This window comes from Pleurodeles waltl, chromosome 1_2 (assembly GCF_031143425.1).
Source record: "Pleurodeles waltl isolate 20211129_DDA chromosome 1_2, aPleWal1.hap1.20221129, whole genome shotgun sequence".
NCBI lineage: Eukaryota > Metazoa > Chordata > Amphibia > Caudata > Salamandridae > Pleurodeles > Pleurodeles waltl.
In genome coordinates, this window is record NC_090437.1 from 305,747,609 (window position 1) to 305,772,898 (window position 25,290).

At 43.4% G+C, this 25,290-nt stretch overlaps 1 protein-coding gene across 1 annotated transcript in view; it reads left to right on the forward strand.

Annotated features, from left to right (window-relative positions):
- The window catches only part of LOC138299848 (fructose-1,6-bisphosphatase 1-like), a 60,210-nt gene that overhangs the window by 15,656 nt on the left and 19,264 nt on the right, over positions 1-25,290 (forward strand). The window contains exons 2-5 of the mRNA XM_069238490.1: positions 3,700-3,862; positions 10,258-10,350; positions 14,706-14,846; positions 15,741-15,878. Of these exons, the coding sequence (XP_069094591.1) occupies positions 3,700-3,862; positions 10,258-10,350; positions 14,706-14,846; positions 15,741-15,878 (535 nt within the window). The remainder of the gene's footprint in view (positions 1-3,699; positions 3,863-10,257; positions 10,351-14,705; positions 14,847-15,740; positions 15,879-25,290) is intronic.

The following is a 25,290-nucleotide window of genomic DNA, read 5'->3' on the forward strand; positions in this document are numbered from 1 at the left end:
AAGTAGGGATCATCACTCTAGTCAGGATAAGGGAGATACCTGCTCAGAAAACCCCTGCTTGGTAGCTTGACACGAGCAGTCAGGCTTATCTCCGAAGCAATGTGTAAAACATTTGCACATAACACACAGTAATAAATGAAAACACTACAAAAGGACACCACACCAGTTTTAGAAAAATAGCCAATACTTATCTATATAAGACGAGTCCAAATACGATAAAAATCCACCATACAGGAATAGATATATGAATTCTGCAAGATTCACTCATAAATACAGTTCCTTGAAATCAATAGCTACACCTGGGGCTATCACGGCATTGTGATCAACAAAACCAACAGTTCAGGCCAGCTGCTGCGTCGCATGCCAGCTACGGTGTCGGGAAGACCCACAAACAGTACCTTTTGGATTTGCAGGGCTTTGTGATCCTTGCGGTGAGCTCCATAGACCAGCGTCGCTGGCGTTGGTTCTGGAGTAGGTGCAGGAGTCATCGGGCCCTTGAAGTCACACGCCTTGCAGATCGAACTCTGGGTTTATGAAGTCAAGAGTGCTGGTGCGAAGTGGGACGATGCGACGTGCGGTGTCAACAGTGAAGGCAGCGGCCCGGTGATGGGGTCCAGCGGTGTCAGTGAGACCAGCGCTGCGTTGTGAAGTGGGCCCGTGCGTCGTGCGGTGTCACCAGGTCACGGTGCAGGCAGCGGCGTTGTTGATGAAGCGCTGTCGTCGGTAGGCCCGAGCCAGTGGTGCAGGACAGGACGGTGCATTGTGACCCTCATGAGCAGTGTCCACAGGCCACGTTGCGGGTAGGGATGTCTGGTGACAACACTGGAGTCGATGATGCTGGCGTCAGTGGACCGGGGCTGCAGTGCGGGACGGTGCCTCGTGTACCTCACGAGCGGTGTCCACTGGCCACGGTGCAGGCAGCGGCGCCGGTGTCAGCAGGAGCGGCATTGTAGGGGATGCCCAGGCTGGGGTGTGGGCAGGTGATGCCGAAGTGCGGGACCCACAGGTCGCGGTGCGAGCAGCGGCTCAGTGAAGTCGACCAATGACCGCATCGGTGAGACCAGGGCCGTGGTGTGAAGTGGGGCAGTGCGGCGTCGGCAGGTCACAGTGCAGGCCAGTGGCATCGTTGGCGGCGTCGCAGTGGTTTCTCCTCTTGAACAGCACAAAACACAGTTCCCAGTGCTGCAGGTCGAGGAAACTGAAGTCTGTGGTGCTCCTGAGACTTCCAACAGGAGGCAAGCTCTACTCCAAGCCCTTGGAGAACTTTCTCAAGCAGGACACACAGCAAAGTTCACCCTTTGCAGACAGAAGCAGTAACTACAGGCCAGTCCAGCTAAGCAACACAGCAAAGGGACAGAACTCCTCCTTCAGCTCTTCCCCTGGGCAGAGGTTCCTCTTGATACCAGAAAGATTCTAGAAGTCTGGGGTTTTGGGTCTTCTTCTTATACCTCATTCTGCCTTTGAAGTAGTCAAACTTCAAAGCAAAGTCTCAAGTGTTTGCAAGATCCTTCCTTGTCCTGGCCAGGCCTCAGACACACACCAGAGAGTTGGAGACTGCATTGTGTGAGGGCAGGCACAGTCCTTTCAGGTGCAAGCGACCACTCCTCCATCCACTCTAGCTCAGATGGCTCATCAAGATAAGCAGTCTATACCCAGCTCCCTTTGTGTTGCTGTCTAGAGGAGAGGTGTGAACAATCCAACTGTCAGACTGACCCAGATGGGGAATCCACAGACAGGCAGAGTCACAGAATGGTTTAAGGAAGAAAATGCCTACTTTCTAAAAGTGGCATTTTCAAACTAACAATCTAAAAAACAACTTCACTAAAAGATGTATTTTTAAATTGTGAGTTCAGAGACCCCAAACTCCAGATATCCATCTGCCCTCAAAGGGAATCTGCGCTTTAAAGTTATTTAAAGGCAGCCCCCATGTTAACCTATGAGGGTGATAGGCCTTGCAACAGTGAAACACAAATTTGGCAGTATTTCACTGTTAGGACATGTAAAACACACCAGTACATGTCCTACCTTTTAAATACAGTGCACCCTGCCCATGGGGCTACCAAGGGCCTTTCTTGGGGGTGCCTTACGTGTACCAAAAGGGAAGGTTTGGGCCTGGCAAGTGGATACTCATGCCAGGTCGAATTGGCAGTGTAAAACTGCACACTCAGACACTGGAGTGGCAGGTCTGAGCCATGTTTACAGGGCTACTTATGTGGGTGGCACAATCAGTGCTGCAGACCCACTAGTAGCATTTGATTTACAGGCCCTGGGCACCTGTGGTGCACTTTACTAGGGACTTACCAGTAAGTCAAATATGCTAATCATGGATAAACCAATCAACAGTACAATTTACGTAGGGAGCACTTGCACTTTAGCACTGATCAGCAGTAAAGTAAAGTGCGCAGACAATAAACCAACAAAAACAGACCTGAAAAAATAGGAGGAAGAAGGCACAAGGTTTGGGGATAACTATGCAAAAAGAGCCATTTCCAACAGGTAGGTAGATATTGAGGTGGTAACTGGCAAGGTTATCTGGATCCATAGTTGCTTTCTTTAGCAGGGGGGTGATCTGTCCTGTCTTGGGGGCATCCTTGTAGATTCCTGGGTTGAGGGAGGAGATGGCAATGTTGAGGAGAAGTGTGATGATGTCGTTATGAAGAGGTCTGATGATGGCTTATTGTAGGATGGTGACTTCGGTTTGGGAGGCCTGAAGTGAATTAGGGATGTTGCAGAAGGACTTGGAGGAGTAGCCAGTGTAATTACTTCATCATTGGGTGATGTAAATACATTTCTTCAGAAGGAGGGTGAAGGCTGTCCGTTTGTGGTGAGGATGCAGGATGTGAGGCATTGTACATATCGTTTTTTTGTTGTTCATGTGGGATCTGATTTTGTAGATCTTAATGGTGAAGGAGGGATTGGTAGTTCTGCACTCGTCTTCTGACTCAGAGATGGGAGAATTTGGGAGAGGACTAATGCAATGCTTGACGGTTTTAAAGAGTGCTTTGCTTTTGTGAGTTTTTTCATTTTGGTCGTGCATGCAGCACAAAGTGCTTTAAGATGGTGGGTCATCCGGGCTCATTGGGTCATCACCATTTCCTTTCAGTTTGCCTATGATACAATTAATTTCAGAGAGTTCTTAGGTGTACCAAGATGCAGACAGTTTAAAAGGAGAAGATTGTGTTTTCAGTAGGGTGTAGAGTTGTATGTGTGTTTTTCATCATTATGTTGTTGCTGTGTAGCAGTGTGTTGATATCTCATAACGTATAGAAGGTGTTTGATAGATTGGTGGGATCTTCTTAGAGAAAGTGCACTTGGAGGTGGTTGTGGATTGAGTGTCGGGCACAGGGGCTTTTGGGTCAAACTGCAGATAGTTACTTCTGTTTGAGCATTTTATGCTGAGCTGATAGCCAATCAGCGCAACTCTAAATTTTCCTGTGTGGTGCTCAAGTGTCAGGACTAAAGGGGCTTGTGGGGCATCTCTGCATCTGGTTCTATCTGATTAATCTTTTTATGCTCAGTTGTTGTTGGAAGGCTGACTCATGAGCTGATTGGTTATGGGGGGCGCTGTGAATTGTGCGTTGAGCTGAGTGAGCTTGTGCAGGACCTTGCAAGAATTTGTACAGTTGGTCAAGTATTCATTGTATTTACAATTTCAGTATCCTGTCTTAATTTATTAATAGACACTTTAATGCATTTTAGATATGGGATTGCTGGCTCTACAAATGTAACAGGAGACCAGGTGAAGAAGCTGGACGTTCTCTCCAATGACCTCGTCATTAACACCCTGAAGGCGTCCTATAGCGCCTGTGTTCTTGTGTCAGAGGAGGACACAAACGCCATCATAGTGGAAGCTGATAGAAGGGTTAGTAATTTTCATGTGTTTTCTGTCTATTACTTCTCTTCCCATGATTACGTCTTGCCTACAGACCGCTTTGAACTATCTGTTGTTGAAGACCCGTTGTGTACTATATCAAGAATTACAGTGAGCTCGGTTGCTGCGCTGCTCTTCCCTTTTCTTAAATTAAAAAAAAAAATCTTTCTTACTTTATGGTGGGCCTAGTAGCTGGATTATTATTTGCTATCAGGCTTCCTTGGTCTTTGATGCACTTTGTATTTTCACATATATTTTTTTCATATCCACCCCACCACGATTGATGTTCTCCATCTTACAATGGTAAGTTAAAAGTTTTGAAAGAATGGTTGCCTTTGCATTCTGCATTGGCATTCAAGCTATTTTTTGCCAATGCTGAACAGGATCTGCAGAAAGTATTGGCAAAGCCAAAAGATCAAGTATCTCCATAGAAACACAAGACTGATTGGCTTTGCCAGTGCTTGTTGGCTTTGTATTCTGTGCCCTGTTTTTGTAACTACCTGCTTAGGAAAGGGAGGTTATGACTTTATTTGAACCCAGGAACATAGCTCCGGGAGGTTTGGTGGTGGAGGTTGGAAACTGTTGCATACATGTTTGTAGTATGCATGTACTAAATGTTTAATATGTGCTTTAACTTATTTTGCTAAAGTTTTCCTTGTCTTTTATAATCCATTCTGGTATGAACGGGCAAACTCAAAGATTTAATTCTAAGTCTTGCTGTCGTTTTGGCATCCATTCCTTTGGTTTAGCATCCCATTCCAACTTTCGGATAGTTTGAATGGTTATAGAGAGAGTAATTTACAGGTTCAAGGTAGTAGGTGGTCTATGGAAACTACATATAAATCCATCTGCCCCAATTAGAGTCTAAGGAGATGACTGTTGGACTCGTTTCCTGCAGCCAGCCCAAGCTATATTTATCGGGTACTAATCAATAAGGACACCCAGTAAGGAGCAACAAAGGTAGCTGATACATAAAAACTTTAATGAAAACATTAGCAAAACAGTCATGTATATTGGCAGTGCTGGCTCAGATTAGCTACAGTGCAGCAAGTCAAAGCTAATATTAATTCTGTGAGTCAAGATAAAGTAGGAGAAAAAGCCATGCATCCCTGGTTGACTTTGCTTTGACAGCTGGCACTGGAAAGCCAGTTCCAAACACTTCCTGGAAACAGTAAAGAAGGACAGTAGCTGTGGGCAACGGTATTTCTGCACATCTCCGTCTGTGTGCTTCACCTAGTGCCCAGCTCCCCTACTTTTTATATGCTAAAAACTGGCGATCACAATATTGTGTTCATTTCATGTGCCAGTTATCAGTGTCTTCTCTGACCCGTATCCTCTCATACCAGACTCCCTCCTACCACCAGCTGCATCCCTGTCTCACTGGTAACTCTGCTGACCACTCATTCTCACTAGACCTTCAATTTAATCTTATGCTTGTTTGAGTCGGCATAACCTAACCTGTATATCTCCCCCCGCCCTCAATCCACACGCCTTGGCGTAATGCAGTGAACATGTTGGCAGAACATATTGCTTTAACTACTCAGAGTACCAAATTAAGCATCTCAAGATCATCTCTATCTCAGTGTTGTACATGGGTTTTAAGGCACATTTTCATTCATTAACCCTGCCTTAGCTAATTAACCCTCTCGAGTTACAATGTCTTCCACAAACAGATTCGTATATACTCCAGCATGACCCAGTCCTCTTGGATTTTCATGGCATTTGTAGTCCTGTATTTTTAATGGGCAAAAGCAAATCTGCAAGTACCAGGCTAGACACAAAGAAAGAGGAAACCCTTGATCCTGATATGGGACAATAGAAGATGGCACGTTGGATGTCTTTTAAACTCATTGTCTGGGCCTGGAAATAAATGGCACACCTTGAAATTTGAACGTGAACCTGCTTTTATCAAGTTGATGGTGAAATTAAAACAAATGGCACACAGATATATTTTACTATGCGGTGAAGAGACCACACAAACGTTTGGAAGTGCTTTTCTTTTTAGTATTTGCAACTTTATGTATATACATTCAAAGATGGCTAATGTGGATGCATGTACATCTACGGCAGCCATCGTTTTATGCATTTTGTAATATTTTGCAAAACACAGTGGCCAACTGCCATATTTTGGATGATAAAAAGCATAGGCAAAGCCAGTATGTTTCACAGTCCATACCTATTGGCTCTGCAATACCTAATGGCGTTGCCAATGCTTTTGATATGACAGGTTGTAACTGTGAGACAGTGGATTATTAGTTTGAGTGAATGGGGGTCCACCACAAGTACTGACAGCACTATTCTTGTTCGGTCCAGTAAAAGTTCAGTAATCTAAATGTCAGCTTAGCCCCAGGAAGCTATGGCACAGAGTAAGTAGACTTAAGAGCATTTAGATGTACCAAAACAGTTAAAAAGTAAGAAACACTACACAAACAAAATCCCACTCAAATTTATAATAATAGAGAATATATTATTGAACAAAATAAGATCAAAGTGACAAAAATTAAATCAGGGGAACCAGAGATATACATTTTTAAAGTTTTACACAAAAATATCACCAAAAAGTGCAAAGTGCCAACCGCTGGCTAGTGGTGGTGCTTGACCGGAGCACAGTCAAAGTTAAGGCTGACAAAGGTCGATCGGCAGCCAGATACAAGGACTCGTTTTGCCATGGTCAGAGTTACCTTCTTTGTTAGAAACAGTACTGGACATCGATGGTTTAGTCGGCATTAACAGCAACAGGGGAAAGCCGAAGCAGGCTTGACGGAGATGAGTTGCAGTAGGATGGGGTCCCAATGTGGTCGCCAGTAGAGGTGGGAGACGTTCGAGTTTTCACGCTTTGCCGGTCTTTGGCATTGTCTGAGCCATGGTCAACAGTGATGTTGTGGAAGCTGTGGGATGGAGTTGATGGGGCCTTGTCGTTGACTGATCTCGGTGTCAAGCAGAGAATGTAGCAAGAGCTATGGTGAAGTCAGGTCCATCAGCTATGCCCAGTCAGCAGGTTGACTGGCAGGTTGGTCTCGGTCCTTGGTCCCTGTCCCACAACTGTTCTCAGACTTTCAGAAAAATGTTTCTAGGTTCCACCATTAGAGTTAGGCAGGTGAAGTACACTCTGAAACCAGCCAAAGATTCCAGGACAGCAGAAATAGTACTTGGGAGTCAGAACTCACTCCAACAAAAGCCAGCCGCAGGGTCTAGGGCAGGTTCAGTTATAACTGGTCAGCTGGGCTCTTCTAGGAAAGTGGGCTTCTTGCAGCATTTGTGTCCTTACAGCTTAACAGCTACCTGACTCTTGGAGTCCACTTCTTAGTCCTGGGTACAGGTAGGAGCAGTTATTGTTACTTTAGTGGTGACACAGTATGTGCTGCTGCAGTCCACTAGAGACATTTAATTTGCAGGCTCTGGGCTTTGTACCATAAATTGTGGACTTATAAGTAGGTTAAATAGGCCACTTTCAACATGTATTAGGGGTCAGAGCGTATGCACTGGCACTGAACAGCAGTGTCCCGGTGCACAAAGTCCAAAAAACAGAAATAAAATCCAGCAAAAATGGGGTGACCACTTACAAAGGGGCAAAAGGGGCATTGTTGTACAGGAACACTTTAGGGAATTATGATCTTTGATGCCAAACCAGTCTCAAACAGTTCTTTTACCCACAGTTCACCTTTTCACTCATCCTTCATGGTTCTTTTTGTTTAACATGAGGTACATAAATGTTTCACCAACAAAAATTTTTTTGTATGGTCTAATAATACCCACATACAGCCAGATCAGTTTATCATATGGCAGTGGTCTTTAAATCCCTTAACAATAATGGCATAAATTCTGAACTGTGAACTGTTGATCTTCTCTGGGGCACTGGATTGCTTCATCTGTAGGGTGATCCAGATTATTGTGAGCAAAGAGACTTCATATGTCTTGAAGATTAATATTATTTACTTTACAAGTTAAAAAAAAATAACTTTCAGACAACCTATTTGGGCATTTATTTGCCCTGTTATTAATTCATTTCAAGGAGATAATGATGAATACCCAATTGCAATATTGCTTTAGTGCACGGAATTGGGTTGTTAGTTGACTGATGTGTAAGCCTTGGTCAATCAGCAACCACAATCCTTGTCATGGTGAGGCAAAATCCAGCCCTAAATTAACCTGAGCTCAACTCTCTGGTAGCTTGGCACAGCACAGTCAGGCTTGCCTTAGAGCAATGTGTAAAGTATTAGTGCAACACTTCAAACAGTAATAAAGTGAAACACCACACAAAAAGGATCCCACACAAAGTTAGAAAACTAGAAGTTTCTTTAGTAAATAAAACAAGACAAAAAAAAACCAAATCGAATCAGTAGAACTGGAGATATTCAGTTTTAAAGATTTGAGTAAAAATAGCTCCAAAAAGCACAAAGTGCCAACTATGGGTGTTGCAATGGACCGGGACAAAGTTACAAATTCAGGCAGACCGCGAGGGTACGCGGGCCAGCTACAGGAACTCAGCTAGGCCCGCTGAATAGAGTACCTTAAATAATGGTTTGTGGCGTATTGTGAGATTCCGCAGGGAAGATGGATTGTGCAGCCGAAGGAATGCATCCGCTCTGAGATGTGACAAGGCTGCAGTGCGAGGGACTGCACTGTCGTTGAGGATCCCATCGTCTGGGCTTGCAGTGGGAAGTCTGGTGTTGAGGATGTGATGCAAGGTTGGACGATGTGTCGGTTCTGAGGAGCTGTGAGTCTGCGATGTCGTTGTCAAGGCTGCTGTCGATGAAGGATGCGAAGGCCTGTTCAGAGGATGTGTCGCACAGAGGCAGTTCCAAAGGCATTGTTGGCTGCAGAGGCAATGCAGGTGTTTGCGACGGGTCCGGTCCATGCAGCAGCTTCTGGTCTTTTTGGGTTTGTGCCACGCAACAGACGAGATGTGTCGGTTCTGTGGATCCATAGGCTGGCAGAGCCCCTTAAGCCTGTTTCCAAGGGTCCAGGACTAGGGTAGCACCACTTGGCAGGGCAGACTCACAGAAGGCAGAGTCCAGTTGCAAGGTTGTTAGAAGCCTGTTGAGTCCCTGAGGCTTCAGATCAGGAGGGCAGCCAAGTAGCCCCTGGAGTCACTCTAGGTTCAAAAGATGCAGGTCCAGTCCTTCCCTCCCAGGCAAGAGGGCACAACAGGGCAGAAGTTCCTTCAGAGTGCCAGACCTTTCAGCAGCACCCCAGTCCTTCTTCCTGACAGAGATTCCACTGGTCCAGAAGTGTACTGAAGCGGCAGTGTCTGTGGTCCAGTATATATACACAGGGGTGCTTTTGAAATGCAGAGAAGCTTTCACAGGCATGCATTTGAAGTGCACAGATTCCATGCCGGACTGGCCCTGGCTCTAGACTAACTACAGGGGTTGTGCAGCCTTTTGTGTGGAGATAGGACACAGCTGATTCAGGTTTAAGTGGGGCTGGACCCAGCCGCTCCCTCCCATCCTTCCAGTGACAGCCCATCCAGTCACACCTAAGCTTCCCATTGTGTGTGGCTTTCTAGAAGGAATAAACAAAGTCCAGCTGCCACCCACACCCAGTCGTGTGACATAGATACAGGCTAAAGGCAAGAAAATACTAACTTTCTAAAAGTGGCATTTTCATAATTGTAATTTTAAATTCATCTATACCAGAAGTTAGGATTTTCAATTGTGATTCCAGAGACACCAATCATGAAGGGGTAACCTGTTTCCATTTGAAAATTACACTTATAAAATGTAATAATGTAACTCCAATGTTATCCTATGGGTGAGGTAGGCCTTGCAGTTGTGGAAAATGAAGTTACAAGCTTTTCTTCACTGGGGCATGTAAAACCTAAAAGTGCATGTCCTGCTTTTTTAATTATATTGCACCCTGCTTTCTAGATGGTCCAGGGCCCACTCTAGGGGTGCCTTGTATTTATTAACAAGGAAAGTTTGGGCCTGGCAAAGGTTTACTTTCCCAGGTCAAAATGGCAGTTCAAAACTACACACACGGGCTGCAGTGGCAGACCTGAGACATGTTTAATGTGCTACTTAAGAGGGTAGACAATCAGTGCTGCAGGCCTGCCCATTAGTAGCATTTAATTTACAGTCCTTGGACACATTTAGTGCCAACTTACAAGGGACATGAACCTTAATTAAATATACCTTTCTGGTATAAGCCAATTCAGTCATATTTTAGGGGAAGAGCACAACCACTTTAGCACTGGTTAACAGTGGTAAAGTGTGCAGACTCCTAAGGCCAGCGGAAACAGGAGGTCTGAAGACAAAAAGTTAGGGGAAATAACATTCCCTTCTTTACTCATGCTTTAAAACTTTGTTCTGGTAGAGGTCAGCCTTGAAAGTAATCTAATTGTTGGGCAATGTGCATTTAATATCTCCTTGCTTTTGTTTCTCCAGGGAAAATATGTGGTGTGCTTTGATCCACTCGACGGCTCGTCAAACATCGACTGCCTTGCATCTATTGGATCTATTTTTGCAATTTATAAAAAGGTAAAACTATCTGTCATGCTGCTTGAAAATGTGAGGAGGGGCAGAAAAATAAACTCCATTTAAAAAAAAAAATGGATATGAAGGAATGCTACATGTTTATTAAATGTACCCTGGAATCTGAGATTAGTCCTACCTCTCTAATTGTTTGATAACGCATAATCCCAGGTATTTCTTAAAACGTTTTCCTAAATGTGTTATTTGTGCACACTGAATTACAATTGGAGACCAAAAATATATAGAAACTCAATATATAATATCCAGTGGCCTACTGTTCTGCATTCTACTGTCCTGCATGGTAACTATTACCTGCCATATTTGGACCTTGGCCCAGCCGACATCCAAAGAAACTTAGAGCCTGATTACGACCTTGGTGGATGGGATTCTCCGTCACAAATGTGACGGATATCCTGTCCGCCATTTTACAATTACCATTATATTCAATGGAACTTGTAAAGTGGCAGGCGGCTATATCTGTCACGTTTGTGATGGAGTATCCCATCCACCAAGGTCGTAATGAGGCCCTTAACAACAAAAGACATTTGTGAAAACTGAGGACTTTGTGGAGACCAGGGTGATGTGACTTGCATGCATCCCATTACTTTTTCTTACCCGGCATGCCTTGCTAATGTCAAACCCAGGGTGCAATAACATTTCCTCATATTTTTATGAAAAACAATTTCTGTAAGAAGACTTTATTTACAGCCCTTCTTTATTGAGTATGAGACCAGACGAAGGGGGAGGCACTGCTCCTATGCTATCAATCAGATATAAAGGCCACTTATTAATCTGTTGCATCTTATAAAGTTGTCGGAAAATCACGAGAAGTGTAAAATACTTGTTTTAGGGTTTGAAGTTCATGATGGAGTAAAACCAATAGGAGTTGACTAACTGATAATTAGTCAAATGATCTTTTTAATTGTAAGTTTGGATTGTTTTTAAGTTTATAGTGTTTTGTGTATTGTTATGGCTTTTGACACAGTTAAACTTGTATTACAGTGTTCATAACAAATAATGGCCTAATACCCAGCATTCCCACAATTCTACATGTAAAAATGGTAACCCACTTGTGTGGCTGGACTGATTGCCTGAGACTAGAAAGGCTAAAAAACAGACCTGTAAATCTGCAAGGTTTTTTATTTGAGCGCAAATCGACCCTTGGGATGTGGGTCGCTTCATTATTTGCAAACATTTCTGAAAATTAGACGCCTAAGAAATCCAAGGTAATGTAGCTTGCATGGATAGCATTAGCTTTTTTTTTCTTTTTTACCCAGAATGCTTTGCACAAATTAAAACTATACCTGAAAACCAATATCCTCACACTGTAAGGTACAGTATAGTATTCCAACCCAAGGTGGGCTGGTATCAAGGTTGCCCTATCTGCACTGGGCATTTCTGAATATTAGGAGTTCAGGGGACTCCATGTGGTAAGGCTTGCGTGGATCCTAGCACAAATCCTTATCACGAATGCCCTGCACTCATCATAATTATTCATAAAAATCTCAATGTTCTTATTGTATGTGTGACAGATAAATCCAGAACTTGCTGTCAATAGCAGAAGTCCTACTTACCGCCATTCCCAAACTCCTGGCAAAGAAAACAGTACTTCTAGATTGTAGATTAGACTATCATAACTGAAAGGAGCGGGTCAGAACAATGAACATGTGAAGTCACCTTAATGCCGTTGCAGTCTTCACATTGTTGCAGTTTTGATCTGTTTCTGTGATGTGTGACAGGCTAAATCCCACTGGGTGGCTTTCAGGATTGAGTTGCAGCCCCTGCACTCTTTATATTGGTCTTCTCAATCTCGAGAGCACCAAAAAAAATATATATATATCTTTTGCCCAGTCAAGCATCAGCTAGGTGTTGTTTCAAAGATTAGCAGATAAGTAAATGGTACTACTTTGAATTTAACGAGATCCCTGTCATTAGTGTTAAAACTGAAGCCCTCGTAAGCATTGCAGTTATAATGGGGCCAGCTATGCATGCTAGATATTATTGGAGAACGGTGACTGCAGAGGAAGTTGAAAAATAATTGAGAAGCAGCAAGATGTCATAGCTTTACTAGATAGATAAGGAGAACACCAACCATGCTGTCTGTGGCCAGACATCCTTAAAGCATTGGCTTTGCTTATTCATATTTTTTTTTTTTCCTGTGACTCGTGGGAGTAAGTGAGGAAGGACATTAGAAAAATGTGCATATTGACCAATCCTTGTGCTTTGAAGTCCTTTGACCACATTTTGCTCAAAATTGGATATTGATCTACTAAATACATGGTGAACCTGACCTGCATTCATTTGCCACCACCCTCTGTGTCCAATATGGTCAGCTTTTGGCTGCACCAAGTGCTACATCCTTAATGTCATACACACAGGCATTGGTTTTGCCAAGAGGGTTCTAGGTTTAGGATATGGTCTGCATGTAGTGAAATTCCCATCACCCCCTGGGCAACTGGCCATGATATGTCAGTATTCTAGCTCACCTGGTAGGTACCCTTTGGGATTAATCCTTGGATAACATTATTGTATGTTCTTGCTTATCAACAACCCTGTACTGGAATTTCAATGGAAAATGCAATTTCCTCTGCATCCCTTTATGACTGATATGCACACAAGTTGAAGTTATAAACTTACATGACAATTGGTTTGTTTCTGCATTTTAATCGTAAAGGAACAAAGTTTTATAAGCAGTATACAAAAAAAAATGTGTATGGCTGTGACTGTTTGTATTGCACATAGTGGTATTGTGTCGATATAGGAATTTAGAACAGGGCTAAACTAATGGTATTCCTGTTAAGTGCCTATGGGTGGTTGCCAACCCTTGTAGCTGACCTAAATATTATTCTGTGGCAAAAGTATATTTCTATCCCTCTGGGAATTACCCTGCCCTCCCGTGGGTCAGATGTAGCTTTCATAGCTACAGAAACGTTTTGTCTACATTGATATCAGTAGGTTTCACTATAGTCTTCAAACATCCTAACGCATTGTAAATTTACAGTTTAAGCAAAGTCATGTATTCCAAAAAGGCAAATAATATGAATAAATACATTTTCAATTTTAAATTGCAGAAAAACTACTGAATTATGTTGCAAAAGAAACTTGACTCCGTGTGTATGCTATATTGGACTCCTTTTTTATAAAAGCAGACGCACAGTCCAGCTCTGCACCACTGCACACACTGGAACCATGCCCCTGATCGCACAATCTACTGTGCTCACACTTTTACAGGAAAGGTCACACACCAGTGAAAAGGAAAGTCACCGTTCACACTGCTGCTCTGTTTTGCATTGCTGGTGAATCTGGCCTGTCTCTACTATATCTGAATGCTTCGTAGCTCTCACAGAAGGCGCCCTTGGTGGATGCGCTAAATGTGGGTCACATTCTAAGTGCAGCATGGTTAGTTTGCGTTTTGAGATCCTCTATACTCAAGTGATTGATTTTGAATGTGTGTCAAATTACTGACACATTCACTCATTTGCATGGGGCTAGACTCATGCAGGTGAAGGGACGCGCTTATGATTTTCTGCGCATGTACAAAATGTATGCCTATGCAGTGGGTATTGCAGAAGAATTGTGTAAACCACACAGGGTGAGATTACATAAAAGTATATTGGCTTTAAAAAAAAAAAAAGGCACCAGTTTGTGTGTGCATTTGGTGATTTGGTTTACATCTGTCTGGCCATCTTTCACAAATTGTCAAATGAATAAATGTGCAGTCGCAGCTCGCAGGGCGCGGAAGGGGCGGGCGGTGCACGGAGGGGGGAGAAAGGCTTTTATCAAACATTAAATAAATATTTTTTAAAAAACACGTACCTGCACGCAACTGCGCCACTCGACTCTTCCATCTCCTCTGCTCTCAGAGCAGCGTCAGGATTGGCTGGGAGCGTCCAGCCAGGACGCTCCCAGGCAGACTCTGAGCCTGTGCATGCTCTCTCCAGCCCGGCAACTTTGTTGCCGGGCTGGAGAGAGCCTTCTGCGAGACGGCTGGCCCAACACAAATGCGCTCTGAGGGAGAGTGCTGTGCACTCCCCATCACTGCTCGTCACCCCGTGGCCCTGCCCCTTTACAAGAAAAGGATAATAAACCCAGTTTATTATAGTTTTCTTGTAAAGGTTTTGCAGCTGCTCTCGCTGGGGGAGAGGGGCAAGGCTCGGAGGAGCCGCCCCTGTAAATGTGACAGTTTATTTAGGACTTCATTTTTAAACTGAAATTCAGCATCCTGATTGGTCACCATTGTGGGCACATGTCAATGGTTATGGATTGTAATCATAATACGCCTATAACTGAAATATGGTAGGAAAATATGACACTTGTATGTCCTCAAATGGGAGTGGTTTTTATTTTTCTCTTTTTTTCAGGTTTCTGAATGCGAGCCTAGTGAGAAGGATGCTTTGCAGCCTGGACGTAACATTGTGGCAGCTGGCTATGCCCTTTACGGAAGCGCCACAATGGTGGTGCTGGCAACAGAGTATGGAGTCAATGGATTCATGCTGGATCCGGTAGGAGGCTTTCTTGTTACCCATACTTTCAAGAACCATTAATGTTCAAAACCCATGCTGAGTGTCTGCTTTGTGGGTGGGCAAGACTGAACAGTATTACAGAGACATCAGGAGCACCCGCAACAGTGGAATGCTGAGCATGAATGAGTTCTCATACAATTAATATTTTTAGAAGGCTCCCGCTTTAATGGTATTGATCCTTCACTAGCCCCCTTGACTAAGCTAAACTTATCCTTGTGGTGTTCTTGGATGTAGCAATACTCTTGAATTCCCGTAACTGAAGACAAGGAATTATAGATTGCTCTCTTTCTCAGTGTTTGGTTGAGACTGCATTCGATTGGTGGATCCCTAAAACAAAAAAACAACAGTGATGAGACTGTTGGAATGGGATCTACACGTGTGAGAAAGTTAATTGATTGTAATTTCTGGAATCCAGTTGAGAAAGATTGTCAGTTGATCATCAGAAAAGTGAAAGGATATCAAGGTGTAGAAAGCAATATCTTAAGTGAAATGTTATTGAAGAGTTAGTACAAATGGCGTACTAGTATTGTGCAACTTACTCTGTGTAGCTGATGTGATTGATATATATAGTTTTTAAACTTTATTTTCATTTTATTCAACTATCTGTACATTCTAAACATTACACCATTAACACGTTTATACATATAGGCTAGTCCCCCCCCCCCATACTCCTTGATGTGAATGATATATAAAGATACTTTACTTCTTCCCTAGCACAAGGTCTAATGGGTTTCATGTCAGGCCCCAAATCTAACCCGACAAATACTAAGTTACTTTGTTTACGAAAAATCTGCTAAATCCCCCATCTTGATTTACACGAAAACACTGTGGCATTCAGATTAAATACTGCTATTGTCTTTGTATCACTTTTAGGCAATAGGAGAATTCCTTCTGGTAGAAAAGAACATGAAAATCAAAAAGAAAGGCAACATCTACAGTCTCAATGAAGGATATGCCAAATTCTTTGATCCCGCCGTCACGGAATATGTAAACAAAAAGAAATTCCCAGAGGTACACGGTCTTGTTCCATTTAAATCTATCATGTATTTGCTGTCTAAAATGTACCTGGAACATGGAAAAGGAATATGCTCCTGATTTCACTAATCGGTTTGTAAGCAGTGTAAGTGTATGCAATGAGATGGTTGTCCTTAGAAGGTTTGTTATGGTCGGAGGCATTCCATTGACACTATAATTGATTCCTATTTAGACTAATGTTATGCACTTTTTTAAAATGGATAAACTGAATCTGTGACATGACGCAGGACCCTGTCGACCAATGTTGGACATATCCTTGGGGTGACCTCGAGCCAACAAGGTTTTCCCTATTTTTGAGACTCAGTGGCTGCCAGATGATCTTAAAAGTAAAAAGGCTTTCTAGTGTTCCTTTCATTCACTACAATAGTTAGTTGGTTGGGTCTTTTTTATGTAGCTTTATGCATGGGAAATTAGGATTCCTTCAAAATGTTTTAAGGACATTTTGCCACTTTGGTGGGCTCATCACTCTGTGATGCATGGCTGATGTCCAGTGTCTCCCTTGCTGTCTTTGTTTCCCATTCCTTCCTAGAAATCTTTTAGTATGCTTTTTTGGATTTATGCCTAGTTTGACATGAATGTACTCTAGCTCTCAGCATTTTTACCTTTTGCTTTTCATTATTTTGCTACACTTGCCTTGTGAAAAGAATGATTTTTCTTCAGTAATTTGGCACAGAGACATTGGGATGGCTTATTGTCCCCCTGGGTTACATAGGCAGCGGCTGTCTACATGTGTGGATATCATGTCATATGTTGTGCATCTCAGAGTTCTGGTGACAATTACAAAGCACTCCTTGAGCCTTGTGGATTATTGCCAGACCACCTTGATAGCATTAAAGCACCATATTTTATTTCTGCCAGATATGTATAATTTAATGTATATGCATTGATTTAACCATTGCTGCAGGCTCTAATTAAAGAAGGACGTTGTGGCATTCATACTTTGCTAACAAAGGTTGGGTCATGTAACTAACTCCTGCTTTCCCCAAGGGTCGCTCCTCCATAGTCGCCTACATCCAGATGAGGAGCGTCCCACAGCAGTTCATATATCAAACAAGGTTTATAGTTGTACATTCATGGGCAGCAAAAGCATGATGGTGGGTTTTTCCTCATCAGACATGATCAGTGGGCTCATAAACGGTAGGGGTTTTACTTGTAGAGGAGAGCATAAAGGCCGGCCATTGATCCAAGGATCACTGTATTTAGTTGAAGTTGTTAGGAGGTGGAGTTCTGAGTTGAGGCCCTGCATCCAGAGCACACCTGTTCCTGTTGAAATCCTTGCCCAATGTAGTTGTGTGGTAGAGATTTTGCTTTCAGTATCTGGGCCGGTGCTGAAGTGGGCTCTTGCCTCAGCACCCATAACACTAAACTCTAGGCTTGTGAGTCCAGATCCAGAGTCAAAAGGTTGAGTCTAGTGAATTTCTGTAGGGGGATTGGGGATCAACATTGATGGCTTCCAGTGATGTAATTTGTGCTTTCAATGTTGACGTAATGTCACCATTGATATGACTGAGTGAAATCTGTGATGTCATGTGGTGAGTTTGAGATATGCATTAGGGCAGACTTGTGGTCGCTTTGCTTACCAAACGTGGAAAAAGTGATTGACATTTAAAGCTTTTCATCATTAACGTAATATCCCTTCAGCAAAGCTGTACGAGTGTGTGTGTTTGAAACATATTTGTACTATGGATTCACGTGATATGCATTCACCTAACATCTAGTGCCGGTTCTGTATCAGTATAACCAGGGCCACTGGAATTATGTGGCAGTAGAGGACCAAATAATGCGGCAGGTTTGAGTAAGTTATGCGGCAAGAAATGCCAAATAATTTGGCAAAATGTGGTACTCTTTGTAGGAGTATTACTTCAAAATATTGGCATTTTTAAACTTGGAAACACTGTCTGGGCATTGGTTGGAGCTCAATAGTACAGTTTTAATACCTAAATATAGCAATAAGCAACAAAAAGATGACCAGTCCAGCTTTGCAAAGGGCCTTTTTGTGTCCTGCAACACGTCGCTGCATGTTTAGTAACCACTGAACCATATGAGCTATAAACATTTTTTTTTGTTAAAATCTGCAAATTATGCAGCAGACGATGGATTCTTCTGTACTGACTGAACGGAAACAGAAGGATTTTTTTAAAACCTTATCTGGCATTGCCCGCGCACTGGTTGCATATTCAATGGTGGAAGCACAGAGACTGGGAGGTCAGATTGGAGGTAATAATTATGTAGACTAAATATTCTATATATTGCCATCATTGTAATACCCATTATTGTTAGATAAAAAAAACAATTTGAGCTAGAATCTGTCTTGATGACGCAAATTGATGAGCATCTTAAGCTTCTGTCTGTATAAAGACTATAAAAAGAAGAGAGTGCCATGGGCTCATCATGCCATGTTGGCACAGGATGACTAATGAGTCTCCTCAAGAAGGCATTGATGTGGAAGTTCTAGAAAACGTCAAAGGGGGCCGAAAACATTTGTATGAAGAACTGTCCATGTTGTGTTAGACGAACATGAGGACCGAACCCAGTTGCCAGTATAAATTTTTCAGAGGCCCATTTCACTTGCTTAATATGTAGATAAATGACATAAGAAACTGACAGTGCACCAAATGCAGACCATACAGACCACTGTATAGATTATACAGAAAGAGAGCCATATGGACAACATCGGCCACAAGGCAAATTCACAGTTCACTGCCCTTAAAAACCCACGACCAACCACAGGTCTGACGTTAAAAAAAAATAACTTAAAAAAAGACTGCGCTTCATTGAACGCTCAACCTCGAACAGAGGATAAGCCTTGTGTTGTCTGGGATTTGTTTAGCACAAACGTGCCACTTGCGTAGAGAGTTTACAGGTGGACTGTATGCTTGGTTAGAGAAGTGTGTGTTTATAGTGGGACAAAAGTGAGTTGTGCTGAGTGTAGTGAACTGTGGGGTCACTCCTAATTCGACACTTTGCCTTCACCTCACAGGAGATGCAGATGTTTAGGCTAACATGTGATTATCTCTTCATGTCTCTGTCTCGCTCAGAGTCCTGACTTATTCTGTGCAGGTACCGGGTGGACCTTTACTAACAGCTCCACATTGCAGCCTTCTTAGGCTTAGGAAGACTTGTCTTTCGTGTGCTTTTTTCAACACTCACTGTGCTAACTCCAGCTCCTTCCACTGTGTGGTTGTTAATTTGAGGGTGTCCAAGCATGCCACCTGGCCCGTTACTTGGACATTTCGAGCATGTTTGCATTTGAAATGTGGGGTGACAATCCAGGGGCAGACACTCCCAAGTTCCCTAAATAACATTTCCAGAAAAACTAAGGGCCAGATCTACAAGAAAGTAGTTCATCATTCATGATGCACCACTTTTCTTGTGGCATACCTACCCCAACTAACAACACCATGGTTGCACTGTATTTACAATACGGCGCACCATGGCACTGGTTTCCACAATAGTGTCATATTTTATGACACTATTGTGGCGCTGTGCTAGATTAACGCCATAAATTATTGCACTAGTACAGCTAAGCAGTAGGTAGGCCCATAGGCTACTATGGGCCTGTCACTTTAACACCTGCCTCGAGAAGGTGTTATAAATGACGAAAAAAATGTTGCAGTGAAAACTTGTAGATTTCACTGCACCATTTTTTTGCAGCCTCCCTGCGTATGAACATCCCCCTTGCACACATTATACCTGGCGCCGGCATAATGTGGTACAAGGGGTTACAAAGTGGCGCAATGCTAACATTGTGCCACTTTGTAAATCTGGTGAAGAATAATGGCATCCTTAAACCCACATTAGCATAAAAAAATTATGCTGGTGTGGTGCTAAGAGGCGCTAGGGCCTTGTAAATCTGGCCCTAAAAACCTTAGAGTTTGACAGACCATTTAGTACATCGAAACATAACACGTCCATTACACCATTATGTGCAACGCATTGGTTGTAATGCACTTGTAATACAACGGTCGGAACATCCACCACATTTTGATGGAGGATGAAGGTCACAGGCAGGCCACACGTATGACCGGTGTATTCCTACTTACTGGAGTCAGTGAAGACACAGATCAAATCTAATTTATGAAGAAAAAACGGTGTTGATAATGGTATGTTCGATGGCATATGTTGCTGCAGATACACATGTTTGGCACAGTCCGCTGCCTGGTGTTGGGCTCGGAGTATTACAAGTTGTTTTTCTTCGAAGAAGTCTTTTTTGGTCACGGGACCGAAGGACTCCTCCCTCTTCGGCTCCATTGCGCATGGGCGTCGACTCCATCTTAGATTGTTTTTTTCCGCTGTCGGGTTCGGACGTATTCCTTTTCGCTCCGTGTTTCGGTTCGGAAAGTTAGTCAGAATCTCGGAAGAAAGCGTCGGTATTGTTCCGTTCGGTATCGGGATAGTTAGGTACATCGACACCGATCATCGGAAGACTTTGGGGTAGCTTCGATTCCCCCATCGGGGCTTGGTCGGCCCGACCGCGTGCGACATCGAAGCCGATGGAACGGACCCCGTTCCGTTTCTGCCCAAAATGTCACAGTAAGTATCCTTATACAGATCAGCACTTGGTCTGTAACTTGTGCTTGTCCCCCGAGCACAAGGAGGATACCTGTGAGGCCTGTCGAGCCTTCCGGTCCAGAAAAACACTCCGGGACCGAAGAGCCAGGCGTCTACAAATGGCGTCCACGCCGACAAAACAACGTTTCGACGACGAAGAGGAAACATTCTCGGTTCCGGACTCAGAATCCGGAGACTCCGACGTCGAACAACAGCAACAAACTGTGAGTAAGACGTCAAAAAGTAAAACCATCGACAAAACGAAAGCCCAGGGGACGCCACTGCCAACAGGCCATGGCTCGACCCATAAAACAGGCGACCCGTCGAAGGCGCCGAAAAAGGGCACGCCCATAGCGAAGACACCCGACTCCGGTCGAGGGACCGCCATGGAGCAACCGCGGAGCCGAGAAAGCGGCTCCGAGAGACAAAAACAAGATACCGGCACCGAAAAACATCGGCACCGAGAATCCATGCCGAAAGGAACAAAAATTCTGTCGGTGCCGAAACCGAAAAAAGATTCTCTCTCGGCGCCGAAAAATACCACACCTTCATCCTACTCAGAGGAACAAGGAATAAGTGGCCAGATGCACAGATTTGGACAAGAGCTCCAAAGTGTAGAATCAGACTACACACAAAAGAGACTGTACATCCAGCAAGACACAGGGAAGATATCAACCCTTCCCCCAATAATGAGGAAAAGAAGGATCAGTCTCCTCAAGGATGACGCACAACCACAAGCCAAAGTGGTTAAAAAAGTCACGCCTCCGCCCTCTCCACTACAACAGGCATCGCCGGCACAAACACCGCCACAAATGCACTCACCAGCGCAAACTACCATAAGTCAAGATAATCAGGATCAAGACGCTTGGGACCTATACGACACCCCAGTGCCGGACAATGATCCAGATTCATACCCCACAAAGCCGTCACCGCCAGAGGACAGTACTTCATACTCACAACTGGTGGCTAGGGCTGCAGAATTCCACAATGTCCAACTGCATTCCGATCCTATAGAGGATGATTTTTTATTTAACACCCTCTCGGCTACACATAGCCAATATCAATGTCTCCCAATGCTACCGGGGATGTTACGGCACGCAAAACAAATTTTTGAAGAGCCCGTAAAATCAAGAGCCATCACCCCAAGGGTGGATAAAAAATACAAACCACCACCCACAGATCCAGTGTTTATTACTTCGCAGTTACCACCTGACTCCGTAGTAGTAGGGGCAGCTCGCAAAAGAGCAAATTCCCATACATCTGGCGACGCCCCACCTCCGGACAAAGAAAGCAGAAAATTTGATGCGGCAGGAAAAAGAGTAGCATCACAGGCAGCCAACCAGTGGCGCATCGCAAATTCTCAAGCGCTGCTGGCCAGATATGACCGCGCTCACTGGGATGAGATGCAACTTCTCGTAGACCATCTTCCCCAAGAATACCAAAAAAGGGCGCAGCAAATAGTTGAAGAGGGACAAACGATCTCAAACAATCAAATCCGCTCTTCACTGGACGCAGCCGATACTGCAGCGAGAACAGTCAACACTGCTGTCACCATAAGGAGACACGCTTGGCTCCGCACTTCAGGCTTCAAACCTGAAATCCAGCAGGCTGTCCTTAATATGCCCTTCAACGAAAAACTACTTTTTGGCCCTGAAGTGGACACAGCCATTGAAAAACTTAAAAAGGACACAGACACGGCCAAGGCCATGGGCGCACTCTACTCCCCGCAGAGCAGAGGCTCTTTTAGAAAAACTCCATTTAGAGGGGGGTTTCGTGGCCAACCCACAGACACCACCAGCCAACAAACAAGAACCACACCATATCAGGGTTCCTTCCAAAGGGGAGGTTTCAGGGGATATAGAGGGGGTCAATTCCCAAGGAGTAGGGGAAGATTCCAGACTCCAAAAACACCTCCACCTAAACAGTGACTTTCAAGTCACGCAACCCCTTCACTCAACACCAGTGGGGGGAAGACTAAGCCAATTCTACCAATCTTGGCAACAGATTACAACAGACAATTGGGTATTAGCAATAATCCAACATGGCTATTGCATAGAATTCCACAAATTCCCACCAAACATCCCTCCCAAAACACGCAAAATGTCACCACAACATTTAGAACTTTTAGGACTAGAAGTTCAAGCACTACTGCAAAAGGATGCAATAGAGTTAGTACCAGTACAACAAAAAAACACAGGAGTTTACTCCCTGTACTTTCTAATTCCAAAAAAAGACAAAACATTAAGACCAATATTAGATCTCAGGACACTAAATACCTACATCATATCGGACCATTTTCACATGGTCACACTACAAGACATCATTCCACTGCTCAAACAGCAAGATTACATGACCACATTAGACCTAAAGGATGCGTACTTTCATATACCAATACACCCTTCTCACAGAAAGTACCTACGGTTCGTATTCAAAGGAATACATTACCAATTCAAAGTGTTGCCATTCGGAATAACAACTGCACCAAGAGTGTTCACAAAATGTCTAGCAGTTGTAGCAGCACACATCAGGAGACAACAGATACATGTGTTCCCTTACCTACACGATTGGCTAATCAAGACCAACACAGTAAAAAAATGCGCAAACGACACCACATGTGTCATACAAACCCTTCACAAACTGGGGTTTTCCATCAACTATACAAAATCACACCTAGAACCGTGTCAGACACAACAATATCTAGGAGCAACCATCAACACATCAAAAGGAATTGCCACTCCAAGTCCACAAAGAGTGCAGGCATTCCACAAGGTAATAAGTGCTATGTTTCCAAACTAAAAGATACAAGCAAAATTTGTGCTAAAACTTCTAGGCATGATGTCATCATGCATAGCCATTGTCCCAAACGCAAGACTACACATGCGACCCTTACAACAGTGTCTAGCATCACAATGGTCACAGGCACAGGGTCAACTTCAAGATCTGGTGTTGGTAGACCGCCAAACATACCTCTCGCTTCTATGGTGGAACAGCAAAAATTTAAACAAAGGGCGGACATTTCAGGACCCAGTGCCTCAATACGTTATAACAACAGATGCTTCCATGACAGGGTGGGGAGCACACCTCAATCACCACAGCATTCAAGGACAATGGGATATACACCAAACAAAATTTCATATCAATTACCTAGAACTGTTAGCAGTATTTCTAGCGTTAAAAGCCTTCCAACCCATAATAACACACAAATACATTCTTGTCAAAACAGACAACATGACAACAATGTATTATTTAAACAAACAAGGAGGAACACACTCAACACAATTGTGCCTCCTAACACAAAAAATTTGGCAGTGGGCGATTCACAACAACATTCGCCTAATAGCACAATTTATTCCAGGAATACAAAACCAACTAGCAGACAACCTTTCGCGAGACCACCAACAAGTCCACGAATGGGAAATTCACCCCCAAGTTCTGAACAAGTACTTTCAAATTTGGGGAACACCCCAGATAGATTTGTTCGCAACAAAAGAAAACTCAAAATGCCAAAACTTCGCATCCAGGTACCCACACCGCGAATCACAAGGCAATGCTCTATGGATGAGTTGGTCAGGGATATTTGCATACGCTTTTCCCCCTCTCCCTCTCCTTCCATATCTAGTAAACAAGTTGAGTCAAAACCAACTCAAACTCATACTGATAGCACCCACATGGGCAAGACAACCTTGTTATACAACTCTACTAGACCTTTCACTAGTACCGCATGTCAAACTACCCAACAGACCAGATCTGTTAACACAACACAAACAACAGATCAGGCATCCAAACCCAGCATCATTGAATCTGGCAATTTGGCTCCTGAAATCCTAGAATTCGGACACTTAGACCTCACACAAGAATGCATGGAGGTCATAAAACAAGCTAGAAAATCTTCCACTAGACACTGCTATGCATCTAAGTGGAAAAGATTTGTTTACTACTGCCATGCCAATCAAATACAACCATTACATGCCTCTACGAAAGACATAGTAGGATACTTACTACATTTGCAAAAAGCAAATCTCGCTTTTTCATCTATAAAAATACACCTCGCAGCAATATCTGCTTACCTACAAACTACTCATTCATCGTCTCTATTTAGAATACCAGTTATTAAAGCATTCATGGAAGGGCTAAAAAGAATTATACCACCAAGAACACCACCAGTTCCTTCATGGAATCTTAACATCGTCTTAACAAGACTCATGGGTCCACCTTTCGAACCCATGCATTCCTGTGAAATGCAATATCTAACCTGGAAAGTCGCATTTCTCATTGCAATCACATCCCTCAGAAGAGTAAGTGAAATACAGGCATTTACCATACACGAACCATTTATTCAAATACACAACAATAAAATAGTTCTAAGAACAAATCCAAAATTTCTGCCAAAAGTAATCTCACCATTCCATTTAAATCAAACAGTAGAATTGCCAGTGTTCTTCCCACAACCAAATTCCGTGGCTGAAAGGGCACTACATACATTAGACATCAAAAGAGCACTAATGTACTACATTGACAGAACAAAGCTAATCAGGAAAACAAAACAACTGTTCATAGCTTTTCAAAAACCACACATAGGAAATCCAATCTCTAAACAAGGCATTGCTAGATGGATAGTCAGATGTATTCAAACATGCTATCTTAAAGCCAAAAGAGAATTGCCTATTACACCAAAGGCACACTCAACCAGAAAGAAAGGTGCTACAATGGCCTTTCTAGGAAACATTCCTATGAGCGAAATATGTAAGGCTGCAACCTGGTCTACGCCTCATACGTTTACTAAACACTACTGTGTAGACGTACTAAATGCACAACAAGCTACAGTGGGCCAAGCTGT